The sequence below is a fragment of the Hibiscus syriacus genome, unplaced genomic scaffold (assembly GCF_006381635.1).
Source record: "Hibiscus syriacus cultivar Baekdansim isolate YM2019G1 unplaced genomic scaffold, ASM638163v2 tig00008145_pilon, whole genome shotgun sequence".
Taxonomy (NCBI): Eukaryota; Viridiplantae; Streptophyta; class Magnoliopsida; order Malvales; family Malvaceae; genus Hibiscus; species Hibiscus syriacus.
In genome coordinates this window covers 1,803,655-1,819,671 of record NW_024062153.1, presented here as the reverse complement: position 1 = coordinate 1,819,671, position 16,017 = coordinate 1,803,655, and the positions used below count along the sequence as shown (strand labels likewise).

The 16,017-nt window shown below is 33.3% G+C and overlaps 1 protein-coding gene across 1 annotated transcript; it reads left to right on the top strand.

Annotated features, from left to right (window-relative positions):
• The first annotated feature begins 11,654 nt into the window (after window positions 1-11,654).
• Window positions 11,655-15,783, top strand: LOC120202010 (receptor protein kinase-like protein ZAR1). The gene is made up of 2 exons (XM_039202499.1): window positions 11,655-13,006; window positions 14,808-15,783. The coding sequence occupies exons 1-2, from the start codon at window positions 11,710-11,712 to the stop codon at window positions 15,449-15,451; spliced, it is 1,941 nt and encodes a 646-aa protein (XP_039058430.1). The 5' UTR covers window positions 11,655-11,709; the 3' UTR covers window positions 15,452-15,783.
• The last annotated feature ends 234 nt before the right edge of the window (window positions 15,784-16,017 follow it).

Genomic DNA, 16,017 nt, shown 5'->3' with positions numbered 1-16,017 from the left:
GAGAGGAACCTTGTGACTTCAGTCCAATCTGAGCCAAAAGATTTGCCATATATCGAGGGCTACAACATTGATGCCATATGCAAATACCACATGGAAGCTTGAGGCACATCACTGAGAACTGTGGGGCCTGCAGAAGGTCCAAATTCTAATTGATTAAGGGGCATGGATGTTTAATGAGTATCGTGTCATTCTGACCGAGAAGAAGTCATTTGCATTTACCATGAAGCTTTTAGCATTTGCATGAAAAAGGCATTTCGTCTTATTTGAACTTGTTTTCCTTTCTTCCTTTTTTTACAATTTTGTAAATCACTGGACTTTTTGAACATATTGAATAAAATCCTACCTTATAAGGTTATGAACCACAGAACAAGTTTTAATCTTGCAGTTCTTTGAGTATAGAATGAATTACAAATTCTTTTAATTTCTCAAGAGTTATGAGTCTTTGGCATTGACAAGATTAGGCTTTTCTTATCCCGTCTTAAGCCAAAAATACAGTCACTCAAATTTTTTACCCTAAATAATTCATGGCCATTACCAAAACCAAATTTTGACACTGCTTCTCTCTGAGGTTCCAAATTCATATTAATACCTCTATTTGAGGCACCCAAATTCATACATTTACCTATTTATGAGGTAATAAAGTCACACCCTCGTCTTTTCAGACACAAAACCGACATATTTTACACTACACTAAAACCTAAAGGCATCAAGTACAAGATGATCACTTGCACGAGGATTGCTTTGTAGGCAAAACAAGTTGGGGCATCCCGAATCAATTTTCTAAAGAAAAGTCTGAACAATTAGGGCATGCTAGAAGAAAAAAGAAAAAGGAATAAAGGAAATTTATTCCAAATAATTTTATCATGTATTATTTATATTGTTTTCATGTAAATAAAATGTTAATCCTGAATATCAATCCCCCTAGATGTACCTCTTTTCTAAGGACTTTCGTGTATGAAATGATGAACGACTTTCTTTCAATATCCCTTCACAAAAGGAGAAAATATATATCCCTTGTTGTCCCCATTTGAGCCTGAATTTTTTTTTCTTCTGATTGAACCTTAACTAAGGATCACCCTCCACATTGGGGGGAAAAGTGAAGGATATCTCCTCGCATGAGTGAAGAACATCAATTCAGGTTTTATTACATAGGCAAGCCATTATGAAATAAAGTGATAAATAATAAGGTACCGTAAGGTGGACCTAATGTAATGTGTTCGAAGAGAAAATCCATTCGAGAACAACGAAAGAAGTTCCAAATGCAAGAAATAAAATGGATAACAAGGTGCTCAAACCATTGAAGTCATAAACTCATCAAATAAAGAGGAAAAGAAGCACATGCAAAGAGTGCCTCAAGTCAAGTGACTCACTGAGCCTCAAACCACAAGGTAGATCAAGTACAACTTTTTCAAGGATCCAAATTCACAAAAAGGTCATGAAACACCAAAGATGTAGAAAATGGAGATGAACTTTAGGGTGAAAACCCAAAAATGGGTAGTTTAGAGGGATCCAAAAAAGGATAAAATAAAAGTCATATTGCAAGTATATCTAAATCGAGCAATGAGATAACAAAGGAATTAGAATGAATCAATCCTTGGTTTCATCACCCTTAAATACTTTTTTAGGCCTATTTAACCATGAGCCCTAGCCTACATTACGTGTCTAAAAAGTCTTTTCTAATCATACATGGGTTTCTAAGCATAAGAGACTACCTCTAGACTTTATTCTGCCTCTCAGGATTAATATTTTATTTACAAAAAAAGGGTTTTCTAAAATCTTTAATACATGATAGGGAAAAACAACAAAGGGGGTTCAAGACATAAAATTTCAAGTAACATCTTGAAACCAAAGGTGGATTCAAGTTGAAAACCTGAAAAGGTGACTCAAATATATAAATTGTGTAGCTGTTGCATAGGAGGGGATCTTAAATCTTTTGATAAGTCACCGCACAAGTTGAAAGTACTCACATAAGTCGAGAACCGATGAACACCTCTGAAAGATGAGCATGCTAGCTACTTTATCAAATCAATAAACATCAGTGAAGTGAAAATGCCAAATATTGACCAAAGAACCAACCCGAGACACTTATCTTTCTAGAATTAACCCTACCTCAAAATTAGCATTAATTTTAACACTTGTAAAAAAACTATAATTTTTGAAAGATTAAATGAGCAATTGATTCATTTGATATCTAATGAATTTTTTTTTACAATTTGTTTCAATTGTTAACCCAAAGTAAGGGGCACCATTTTTCAAAAATTCATCAAACATTGTTCAAAATTCTTTCATCAGACATTTTTTCGAAATTATTTTATTATTTAAAATTCATTCATAAAAAATTTCAAAACTTCTTTATCAAACCTTTTCACATTTTAAAAACAGAAGGAGAAAGAGAAATATTTTCAAACAATAAAATCTCTCTATAGTAGATATTGGCAATTGAAACGTGTCTCCTGAAGATAGAAGCTCATGCTTAAAATCGGGGCAAGAAAAACTGAAATTTGGAGTAAAATTTGTAAGGGGAAAGAAAAACTGAAATTTTGGGAAAATTTTGATACGACAAGAAGAACAAGTTGACACAATTCAAGAATTTCAAGAGATACCCCATGTCTGATCTTAATTAATCAAAACATTTCAAGAAGATTCGACCTTCGCTAAAGACCTAGTTCTTCGATCAAGTTAGAAAAGACAAGTCAAAAACAAGAGTAAGGAAATTGGTTACCGCGGCTAAGTACCAAATAGTACAGGGACTTGCCTCCCATGTTAAATAATACAGGGACCAAGGTCACCAAAGCAGGCAATAAAGAAAATTCCATTTGCTATGACTGAAGATCGTTCACCAAAAGTGATGAAATCTTAGATCCCATATTGAATCAAGAAAACAATCATTAACAAAAACATACATAAATTTTCATTTTTCATTAAACATTCATCATCACATACAACATAATTTCCCTCTCACGATAATGCTTTTAAAATTTTTCTTGAAATTGTATCTTATATAAGACCATTTTCACCTGTCATGAGGAAAAATTTGAAAGCTCATTTTCAAAAAGATCAAAAACATCATATGAATTTAATTATGATATTCTTAAACCATTCAAAATAGTTGCATTCATACATGCACATTTTTTACAAGCCTTCCAGGAAGGAAATGATTGGTGACGACTAGACCTCCTCAACATGAAGGAGTAATGTCATCATAAGCAACCAAATTCTCTTCAACATGAATGACCAATGTCGTTCCCACATTAAATTATCTCTAGGAAATCAGATTTCCTCAACAAGAAGGAACAATGTTTTTTTCAGATGCGTAGTCATCCAAATACGACTATATGTCCTCAACATGAAGGAATAGTGTCATCCACTGACTAGATCTCTTCAACATGAATGAGCAATGTCATCGCCAGATTTGAAATCGACCAAATCACCCTAAGCAACCAGATCTCCTTATCATATAGAAGCAGCGTCGTTTCCAAAATCAAGTTATCTCCAAACAATAAGACTTCCTGAACGTGAAGGAAAAATTTTGTCTTCATATACAACTAGACGTCCTTAACGTGAAGGAATGATGTCGTCCACAGACTATACCTTCTCAACATGAATGAGTAATGTCATCGTCAGATTTGACATCGATCAAGTCACCCAAAGCAACCAGATCTCCTCATCATGTAGGAGTCGTGTTGTATTCAAAATCAAATTATCTTTAGGCAATCAGACTTCCTCAGCGCGAAGGAACACTGTTGTCTTCAGATGCATAGTCACCCAAGTGTGACTAGCCATCCTCATCACGAAGGAACAATGTCGTCAACAAACTTGACATTCTCAAAAAAAAGTGTCACATCATCAAACAACGATTAGACCTCCTCAACAAGAAGGAACATAGCACTTGTATCCTTTTAGATTTCTACTCTTGAAGCAATATTTCATCTTGTTTATCATAGTTTCCTTTGAAACACAAAATAAATTTTGCCTCACTCGAGGCAATTTTATCTCAAAAGAAAAAAAAGTATCTCACATGAGATAATTTTTTTGAAACTAAGTTTTTCACGCTCAAGATAGTTTTCTTTTGGAACCCAAAGCATCGACATCATTTCTCTTTAAACAAATTTTGTCTTACTTAAAATTTCTTTCTCTTGAAAGTATAACTTCTAGCATCTTAAATTTCACCTCTTTTGAAATTGTTTCCCTTGAAACAAAACTTTGAAAAGTCTTTCATGAGATAAGGATCGTTTTCAGTCTCACTTGAGATAACGTTTCTTTTTATCTTTGTCTTATTCTTGTTAACACAAGAATTGACAAAGAGAGGTAGTTATAGACATTCATTTTGTCTAGGTTATAATTTTTTACGTTTTAATTATTATTAATATTATTATTATAATTAATATTATTTGCATTGTAATTTTGCAAGCCCAAAACGAGCCCAAATTACAAAACCCTAGGACCCAAATATTTTAGATTTGTTGGAAACCTTAATGGCCTTAGCCACCTGCGCCACCACCACCACTACCAACTGAAAAACCCACCGTCGTCGCCATTGCTCGCCGTCGATGACTCCTAAGCCAACGACACTGCCGTCAGTGTTACCCAAACCGAACCAAATCAAATCAAGATAACAGTAAACCAAATCAAACAAAACAATTAATAATAATAATAATAAGCAAATCTCTATCAGACCAAATCAGATCTAGCAAAAATCTAATAAAATAAAGATCTAATCCCAAAAAATTTGGGACTTCACCAACCAAACATCATCATCTCTGCCAACCCTCACCAAACAAGGAACCATTCGAAAAACAATAAAAAGGGGAACTTTACCTCTCAGTCTAGAACGTTCCCGTTTTGCCGGAGTCAAGGGATCTTTATACCATCAAAGGTAGCCCTTTTCCTTCTAGGTTTCTGTTTTTGAGAGAGTATGAGAGAGTTGAGTTAGTATTTTGATGTTTGGTTTGTCTAAAGATTTGATGAGATGATATTTAGAGAAATAAAGAGTGACCATCAATCTCTCGTCGGTGTCGTTTAGGGTGGTGGTCGGAGAGTTTAATCTAAAGTTTTGTAAAAAATAAGAAGATAGAAAGAAGACGAGTGAAGGAAGAGAGTGAACGACTGAGTGGAAGAAGTTAAGACTAACGTTTTTTTAGGGTTCTTTTAAACTTAAACAAAGTTTAACAAAACCCAAACTTGCTGCCGTTTTGAATTAATGAGGGCCAAGGAATTGTTCTTTTTGTATTTTTGGTCTCATTAGTATTTGGTACCTTCAATTTCAAATGTAATCCATTTTAGTCCTCCATGTTCACATGTTTATATTTCTGCTGCTCTATACATTGGATATTTGATTTTTAAATGATTACATAGTGATCCTGCCAATTTTAGATTTTGTTTTAATTTGTTATATTTGATTTTTGGTTTATTTGCATGCCTAGTCCTTATTATTTATGCCATGTTATGATTTAACCTTTGTTTTAAGTTTTTTTTGTCTCTGTACTTTTTTTATTATATTATTTTATCTAACCCTTGTATTTTTAAATACATGTATATACCATTTTTAAATATTAGATATTGCGTGTATTAAAATATCCTCATGTGTTTTAAATCTTTATTAAAATAGTAAAAAAACACATCAAAACTTGATAATAATAATCTCTATTTTTTGTCTATTCATATTACTTTTACTATATATAAACGTTTCTATAAATTATATGTACTATGCTAACGTACATATACATTATATTTGTTTTATAGCATTTTATAAATATGTATACATACTTCTTTTTATTTTTAATAATAAAATTATTTTCATAAAAATTAAGTTATATCTATTTTTGGAGAATATCCTGAACGAAGAAGATCCATGAGAAAACCTTCAAAATATCTGAAATTCGATTCCTTAAGACATATGAGTGAATGAACATCCCCGTCAATTTTTAAATTCTAATAGATGTAGATGTTGTGTGTATGCTCATTTCTATTATTCATTATTTATTCATATTATATTTGATATTTTATCAATCATGTACATATAATTTGTTACCGCTTCATTCATAAATCGTGCATTCGTTTTACAATCGAATGCAATGTTTTCTTGCGTCGTGAGTTAACGAAATTACATTCAACATAATTGGATTTCAATTTTTTTTATTTCACGTAGTAAAAGGTCGTCCTTTTCAAATATAACCGAGTGAATTAAATCACTTTCATCAAGTCAAATATTTTTTTTAAATAAATTCACTCATTTTAGAAAAATTCACTGAATATTAAATTTTAAATTAAAATTTGTAAAATTACACTACATAGACAACGTAAAATCGAAGAGTATCAATTTTGGGCGCCGTGGGGGTGTTAATAATTACTCACGCATAATCGACTCCTGTCTTAAAATTGTTTTAAGAGACGTTATTAGGTATTCGACCTACCTAACCCAAAAGTCGATGACGACTCCAAATTTCAAATTAAACTAAAATTCAAATTTTCCCAATTTAAAGTTATAATTATTTGAAAATTAATATTTTTATAAAAAATGGTTATGACATATATAATATATTTCTCGTGATAAAAATGGTTATCACTGTATGCTACATAGGGATATCAAAGCTAGCAACTTCATGCTGGATTCTAGTCTCAATGCTAAACATAGTGATTTCGGATTAGCTAGGCTAGTGGATCATGCGAAAGGGTCTCGGACAACTCTTTTAGCCGGTACCATTGGCTATATGGCTCCCGAATGTTTTACATCAGCAAAAGACACCAAGGAATCAGATGTTTATAGGGTTGTGACATTGGAAATCGCATGCGGTCGGAGATCAATAGATGCGAGATACGAAGACGACTCTCACTCAGTCACTCATCATCATCTTGGGTTTCATTGGTAGAATGGGTTTGGGATTTATATGGAAAACAAAGGCTTCTCGAGGTTGCAGACAAGGAACTGCAAGCGGGTTTCGATGGCAAGCGAATGGAGTGACTGCTCATGGTTGGACTGTGGTGTGCCCATCCAAATCCCAATTTAAGGCCCTCAATGAATCAGGCAAATCTGGTTCTTAATTTTGAGGCACCATTGCCAAATCTTTTGGACAGGATGCCTGTTCCGAGATACGATGATGTATCCACTGCTTCTCATGCTAGATCAAGTGGTGTGTTCCAGTCTAATTTCAGCATCACTCTTCCTCGTTAGTTAAAAATCGATTTCTATTAGTCCTTGTATTATATTTAAGCTGAGGATTTTATCCATGTATCTTATTTTTATCGTATTTAATTATTGTACTTTTTAAATTTTAAATAAGTCAAATTTGTTACTCCTTTCTAGAATAAATTATGTATTTAGTACCTAAATTATCAGTTTTTGTCTGTTTTAGTACATAAACTTTTAATTTTTTCAAAATCACACCTAACGTTTAATTTTTATTTCATTTTCGTTCCCGTTAAAAACTTAACGTTAAGTTTTTAAAAAATTGAAAGTTTAGGTACTAAAACATGCCAAAACTAATAATTTAAGTACTAAACGCGTTAAATTTTTAACAACAAGTACTAAAATTAAACAAAAACTAAATGTTAGTTATGATTTTGAATTTTTTTAAAGTTTATGTACTAAAATGAACCAAAATTGATAGTTTAGATACTAAATGCGTAATTTACCCTAGTTTCTATACCTTGTTTAAGTTGTATATTTATCTATGTTCTTTAATTTTATGATTCTAAATTCTTATACTTTAGCCATAGTATTTTTATCATTTGGATCAAGACTAATCAATCAAATTACAATATAAGGATCAATTCTACAACTCGCCAATAGTATAGGAACTAACGATAAACTTTAAGCACGAGTCAAGTGATCTTGGTGGTAAAGGAATGATTGTTATTCTTGAGATTTCAGGCTTTAACATCATGAACGTAAGAGGTGTGAGTGTTCAATATCAAATGGATGAGATAACAAATACTACCTATGCTAACAAGAAAATGGTAAAATATAACTTTAGATAAACCCAATTTTTCAAAGAATTTACGGGAATTTCTGTTGTGCGGCACCTAAAAAGGCTAAAAAAACGGCGTGACCAATTAAACAAGTGGTCGATTAAAATTTAGATCGGTTATTAGATAGCGCTTATATAATGTAATAGGTAGCCCTTATATTAACCTATTTTTTAACTAAATCGGTATATTTATACCGGTAACATTACAAATTTACCTATTACATTATAATTATCGGTTTCGATATTTTCGGGATTGATACAATTTTAAATGTATCGACACTCTATGCGTGCACCTCGTTGGACATTCATTCTGGAAAAAATATCGACACAATCTTAAAAAGTGTTAATACATTATGTAGACCTATTTTCTCAAAAAATCAGTATATCTCTACCGGGTACATTGTAAATTTACCTAATACATTGTAATTATCAGTTTCGATGTTTTTGGGATCGATACTGTTAATAAATGTATCGACACTTTATGCGTGCACCCCGTTTGGCGTTCATTCTAGAAAAAATGTATTGACATAAATTTAAAAAGTGTCGATACATTATGTTGATCTACTCTCTCATAAAATTGGTATACTTCTATTGGTTACATTGAAAATTTACCTATTACATTATAATTATATGTTTCGATGTTTTTGGGATTGATACTTTTAATAAATGTATCGACACTTTATGGGTGCACCCCATTTGACATTCATTCTGGACAAAAAGTATCGACACAAATTTAAAAAGTGTCGATACATTATGTAGATATGTTTTCTAATTAACCGGTATATTTCTATCAGTTACATTGGAAATTTACCTATTACATTATAATTATATGTTTCGATGTTTTTGGGATCGATACTTTTAATAAATGTATCGACACTTTTGTTTTCATGTTCTCTCATTAAACCGATATATTTTACCTATTACTTTATAATAATTGGTTTCGATGTTTTGAGGATTGATACTTACAATAAATGTATCGACACTGTTTTGGAAACTTTATGATTGAGAACCACGTTGGAAACAAATCTTTGTGTTTACGAATTTTGTCATTAAAAAAATCTATTGTAAATGTTAATATTTACATTGTAAATTTACCTATTACTTTAAAGTTATTGAATTTTATAGTTATTGTACATACATAAATATCTCCTGCGAATTTAATGTTGTACCCATCCTCCAATACCACATCCTACTGAAAGCACGACTGAAACATGTTATTCAATGAACATTTACTTACATCTCCATCAACTCCTGTTGAGACCACTGAACTTGCACAACAAAATTTTTGTCATGGATCATACTGATGATGACAATGTTAAGATAACCGATGAATGCCAAGTATCGGCACATTTATACAACCTATAATATCATTTTCTACCTATAATATTTAATAAAAGTATCGATATTTATATTTTACCTAAAATATCACTTCCTACCTGTAATCGGTCTCAAATGTTTCTTTACTTAGAAAACCCCAAACAACATATAAAAAACCCTATTTCCGATTACTATAATAATAAAAACCTAGGGTTTCGACAACATACTTTTCGATTTGACTGCAGCAACAAACAAACAAACAAACTTTGCTTTAGAAATGCCTTCTGAAATGCAGCAACAATTACGCTTCGATTTCAAAAACTCGTCCATATTCTATCTATTTTTAGAGGAAATTTAACTATGCCCTTTATATTTTCACCAGATATGTTATTTATATTTAATCGATACAATACCCAATGTGTCTATACTTTTATGTGAGGTGTCGATACTTTCGATAGGATATTTACCTATTTCTTTAAAATTATCGATAATTTATTACGTGTACTTATTAAAGTATCGACACTTTCAACATATCTGGTAGTGCTTTACCGGTTTTGTCATTTCGAGACCGATTTATCATATTTTTACATGTTATATTGTTATGGATCGATACATTTTTATAAAGTATCGACACTTTATAGGCGCTATTACTGCTTGTCTTTTAAATTCCAAAAGTGTCGATACTTGTCATAAAGTATCGACACTTTCAACATATCCGGTAGCTCTTTACCAGTTTTGTCATTTTGAGACCGGTTTTATCATATTTTTACCTGTTATATTGTTATGGATCGATACATTTTTATAAAGTATCGACACTTTATAGGCACTATTACTGCTTATCTTTTAAATTCCAAAAGTGTCGATGCTTATATTAAACTATTAAACTATCAACGCTTTCAACATATTCAGTAGCGCTTTACTGGTCTGGTCATTTCGAGACCGGTATTGTCATATTTTTACCTGTTATATTGCTATAGATCGATACATTTTTTATTTGTATCGGCACAAATTTGTCGGTTGTCAAATTTTTTAATATTTCTTCATGATTTCTAACTACAACGTTATTATTATTCAACATTTCCGGTAACGCTAAATCGATTTTATTAAATATCTTTTAATGTATCCAATCACGCCGTATATTAGTCCGTCTTTCTTGAGACAACTACATATAAGCTTCAAATTATAATTGTGATCCTCTACTATGATCATTAACTAATGAGACAGTTATACCCTAAACTGTTTAGGATGAATTTTCCGCATCATGTTGATATGAAATTTTTGTGTAGGAAGGATTTTTAAAGAAAAAATTGCGTCCACATTACAACCGAAATAATTAGTTATATAACCAATAATCAATTGATATAGTGGAATGAGGTATTCGGTCCCTTAAGTAAGGTCAGGGGTTCGAACCTTGATATTTTTGAATTGAGCAAACTGGATTGGGAGGGTCACCCTTGCCTCTGCAGTACCCGATTTGGATTAGTCGATCAATAGATCAGATACCAGTGATTAATTCAAAAAAAAAGAAATAATTAGTTATATTAATTATTTAAATTAACTAATGGTATTATAATAATACATAAGATAAATTTGAAATTTAGTTTTAATAAAAAATGAAAATAAATATTAAACATTGTAATAGGAATTATTAAAATAAATATTTTAACGTTGTAATAGGAACTAACGACAAAGTTTGAGTTTAACTGATCTCAAATTTTCAAATAATTTATCTATGAATCAAGCGATTTTAATGATTAAAAAATTATTGTTATTTCATAAGATTTTGAGTTCGAACACAACAGATGACATTGAGTCTAGTGTGTTAAACCTATCAATTAACGCGCTACATCAATATTCTAACTGATTTATTATTAAATCCATAATATTAAAAATCAAATTGTTAATTTTAAATCATCAATGACAAAAAAAAATACTCAAACATAATTTTAACTTCTTTCTTTTCATTTTACTCTTATCACTGCCTTATTAATAAAAACGATAAATTAATTTTTCAAAATTAAATTTAAGTTATAACAGAATATAAAATTTGTGATTAGAATAATTATTATATTATTTTATGAACTATTTCATATTTTTTATCAACTTTTAATAAAAATAAATTAATTTATGAGTATTTATTAAGTCAATAAATGTTTAAGTTTACATAGCAGAGGATTTAAAAAATTATATATTTGAAGTATTATTTTGTAATTTTACCCAATTTTTTAAACTACACGTGCCTCTCCACGTCGAGAATTCTCTCTCCTGCTCCACCCAAGTTTTCAATTTCAAACGCGTCCTCTTCTTCCTCCCTCCACACGTGCTTCTGCTCCACAAGTGCTTCTGCTTGCACCAACGAAAGCCAAATTTTGATTACAATCCAATGAAAGACTGGCATTTCCAGAATCACAAAGAATAAAGAAAAATGCAATTTCCCATTCTCAATCCACTTTCCATTCTGCTTTTCTTTACTTCAGTGGTTTCCTCTCTCAATTCCGATGGTCTCACTCTTCTATCACTCAAAACAGCCGTAGAATCCGACCCAACTCACTTCCTTGATAAATGGCACGAGTCTGACTCAACCCCATGCTACTGGCCTGGAATCGCCTGCACTCTCAATCGAGTCACCTCAATTTTCCTTCCTAGTAAAAGGTTAACTGGTTACATCCCATCCGAACTCGGTCTCCTCCGCTCGCTAACTCGCCTGAGTCTCTTTCAAAACAACTTCTCTAAGTCCATTCCTTGTACTCTCTTCAACGCTACAAGCCTTGCCTATATTGACCTTTCGCATAACTCATTCTCTGGTTCAGTTCCTCCACAAATAAAGTCCCTTAAACACTTGGCCCACCTCGACCTTTCCTCCAACTCACTCAGCGGGTCTCTCCCAGAGTCACTCGTTGAGCTTCAAAGCTTGACAGGGACCCTGAACTTGTCTTACAATAAGTTCTCCGATGAAATTCCGGCTTCTTATGGTGAGTTTCCATTTAGGCTGAGCTTGGATCTGAGGCACAATAATTTAACTGGGAAAGTGCCTCAAATTGGTTCTTTGTTAAACCAAGGCCCCACCGCGTTTTCAGGAAACCCAAATCTCTGTGGGTTCCCGTTGGAAAATATTTGCCCTGAAGCTCAAAACCCCAGAGCTGTTTTAAACACCGAAGAAAAACCAAAACACCCAAAGGGTCTTAGCCCCATTTTTTATGATGGTAATGGAGAGAGACGCAAGGAGAAAAATGGGTCGGCAGCTGTTCCTTTGATCTCAAGCGTTTCAGTGGTAATCGGAGCGGCTTTGGTATTTGTGTGGCTGTTTCGGAGAAAATGGAAGACCGGGGAGGGTAAAACGGAGAAAAAGAGAGAGGCGGAGGACGCTGACGAGGAAGGGCAAAAGGGTAAATTCGTGGTTGTTGATGAAGGGTTTAATTTGGAATTAGAAGATTTGTTGAGAGCAACTGCCTACGTATTGGGGAAGAGTAGGAGCGGGATAGTGTATAAAGTGGTGGCTTGTCGGGGAGCCGGCACGGCGGGGACAACGGTTGTTGCGGTGAGGAGGTTGAGTGAGGGTGAAGCAGCGTGGAAGTTGAAGGAATTCGAGGTTGAAGTAGAGGCTATCGGGAAGCTTAGTCATCCAAATATTGTTAGGTTAATAGCTTATTACTATACCGATGATGAGAAGTTGCTAGTCACTGATTTCATCCGTAATGGAAACTTGTTTACTGCATTACATGGTAAGTAACAGCTGTCTCCTTGCATTGCTTCTTTTGTTCTTCTTAATTCTTGTGTCATGCAACCTTGAACTAATCGGTGCCTAGTCCCATTTACTAAATGCCTTTTAAGATCCCTGCTCACTATATTTTGTCATCAAACTGAAGTCGATATATATTTTTAGAGTATAATCTTAAGTTCCGTCTTGGTTATGTTTTGCTATGAGTTTACTTGCAATAGATGACATTGTGTTACTTTTAACCTGTAGGATCATCTAACAATTCGAATTGGATCTTTTTACTTAAATTTCAATTTTCTGCTCATGATTTATCTTGATGGAAAGAAAAACCCATGATTTTGATCGAATTGTAGTGTTCTTCGGAGCTTTCATGCATGATAAAGTTTCTGAGATTCTCTGTAATTTCGTTGAATTCACATAAATTCTTGGTTTTCAACTGTAGTGCTAAAAGTCTAGAACATGCATGTACTCGTTTTCTAGTCCGATCATCATTGTACTTTATATGTAGCTGGTCGAATCCAATGATAACTACATCAGATATTTTAGCATATTGGTTAGTTTAGAAGCATTATAGCTGCAGTCATTTACTTGTTGAAACCAAATTCTCAATGCCTTCTACCTTTTTCCTCATCCATGAGTTTCTGCACTTTGCACCGACTAGTATTAGAATAAAAATCTAGTATTTTCTTGCTTATTGATGCTACTAATGGCTCTGACAATTTTGCCCCACTTATCTTATTCAAGACAGCTCCTGTCTTGGAGAAGACTCAAGTTGTTTTCAAGGACCTAAATTCTTGAGCTACCTAACTGTTTGGTGGGGTTTGCTCTCATCTTTCGCTTGGAGTTTGTTGGTCCTTCTTGAAATATGCTAATTTATTTTCACTAGATAAACAGGAGACAAGAACAAAACATTATTATGACACTGTCTTAGCTTTATTGCTATATCTACTTCAATGAAAAGTAGGTGATATTGTTTGCTCCAATAATTATTTTTAAGTTTTTCCGGTTAAGGCCATAAGTTGGAAATTACATAGGATTGAATTTTTACAATTGGTGCTACCCGGTCGTATCCTATAGGTGCTCACACGCAAGTAAACAATGTATAGAGAGTCTGATACGTGCCTTTGGTATTAATTCTTTAAAGTTGCATGCCGGATTTTCTTAGAGGGTTTGTTTGTCATCATTGGCCCTGCATTAACTCGGCCTTGGTTCACCTGTAAAATATTTCTCTTGTTTTTTTCCTGATCCAACTGAGATTTATGTTTGGTTTTGTACTTTGTCCATGTCATTACATTACAGTAATACAATTTACAAGTATGCATATTTAAGTTTAGAACATATCTGACAATAGTGGTCCAGCTAATGTGTTGCTTCATACAAATTGAACCAAAATTTATTGAACGGACCCCATTAAGATAGCTGACAAGTACATGGTTTTTTATGCTTTGGGTTTCTAGTTGATGGCATTTAACAAAATGTGGACCACTGACACAATTATCGCCTTGTTTTTATCCGAACTCCATGTCTCCAAGAGATCCCATGAAGATATCATTATTAAGCAGATTGTTTGGTATAACTCTGCAATTAGATTGCATGTGATTCGGTTGTTGAATGTAAATTCAGAAAGTTAAGAGATTAACTGCTTCAATTCGGTACTCCATAATCATGGAACTCCCTTCCGGTCTCTCTTCGAAATAAATCCCAATCAAAACTAGCATTTTTCGTGTTCATTTTGTTTATGGTAAAATCGATGATAATTAACGATGAGAAAGATGGTTGATTTATTGTGATTTTATACTATGCAGGACCATCCAATAATTTGCCACCACTTTCTTGGGCTTCAAGGTTGAGAATTGTTCAGGGGATTGCAAGGGGCCTAATGTACATACATGAATACAGCCCTAGAAAATATGTTCATGGAAACTTAAAATCAACAAAAATCCTTCTTGACAATGAGCTTCAGCCGTACATCTCTGGGTTTGGACTCACTCGCCTTGTCTCTGGGACTTCGAGCTATTTTAGTTCAATAACCAAAAGGCTGAACTCAACTCAAACCATTGCAACCTCTTCAGTGGGGTCAAGACTTTCAAGTCCTAATTCTTATTATCTGGCACCCGAAGCTCGAGGATCTGGTAGCAAGTTCACTCAGAAATGTGATGTGTACTCCTTTGGAATTGTGGTATTGGAGATTTTAACTGGTCGGGTGCCTGCTTCTGGACCAGAAAATGATGAGAAGGGACTGATAGGTCATGTTAGGAAAGCATTCCGGGAGGATCGTCCACTGTCTGAAATCCTAGACCCAACACTTCTAACAGAAGTTCATGCAAAGAAGCCAGTGCTTGCTGCATTTCACATTGCACTCAATTGCACAGAACTGGACCCGGAGTTGCGCCCTAGGATGAGAACTGTATCGGAAATTCTCAACGGCATCGATATCAATTTGCGATGAAAATATTTGTCTGCTGAAACAACTTTTGGTTTATGGAATCCTAGGATGCAGGTTCAGTTAGATTATTTGTTGTACCAAATGCAATTTTATTAGAATTGTTTTGATTTGTCAAAATTCAAATGCTGATCAAAGAAGGATGTCCACTGTATATGCCAAACTATTAGAAGATACTTGAGAAGTCAGAATATTGGAACTTGATTTAGTGCTTCTATTAGGATGAAGAAACAAGCCATCGGTATGAAAAGGCCCTCATTGATATTGCTTGGAACAATTAGGGCTGTTTAGATTGAGAATCTGATTGCTTGGAATGGATAATGGAATGCATTATTCTAGGGGAGGGCAATATTGCTATTAGAGTTTAAAAATGATTTCTGTATTGATTTTTATTTTGTTTGGTATAAAATAATCAATAATCATGATGAATAAATAAAATAACTATTTTTTGTTAAGTCATATTTTTGAGATGGTTCATGGATAATACATCAAATATTAACTCTATATATTCAATTTTCAAAAAGTTTTGGGGCAATCTCCCGCACTTATGAATTACAAAAGTGGAACCCAAA

Bases quoted from the DNA above. Each gene is read 5' to 3' on its own strand.
- LOC120202010 (XM_039202499.1), top strand. From the start codon at position 11,710: ATGCAATTTCCCATTCTCAATCCACTTTCCATTCTGCTTTTCTTTACT. The intron at 13,007-14,807 runs GTAAGTAACAGC...TATACTATGCAG, and splicing joins CTTGTTTACTGCATTACATG to GACCATCCAATAATTTGCCA.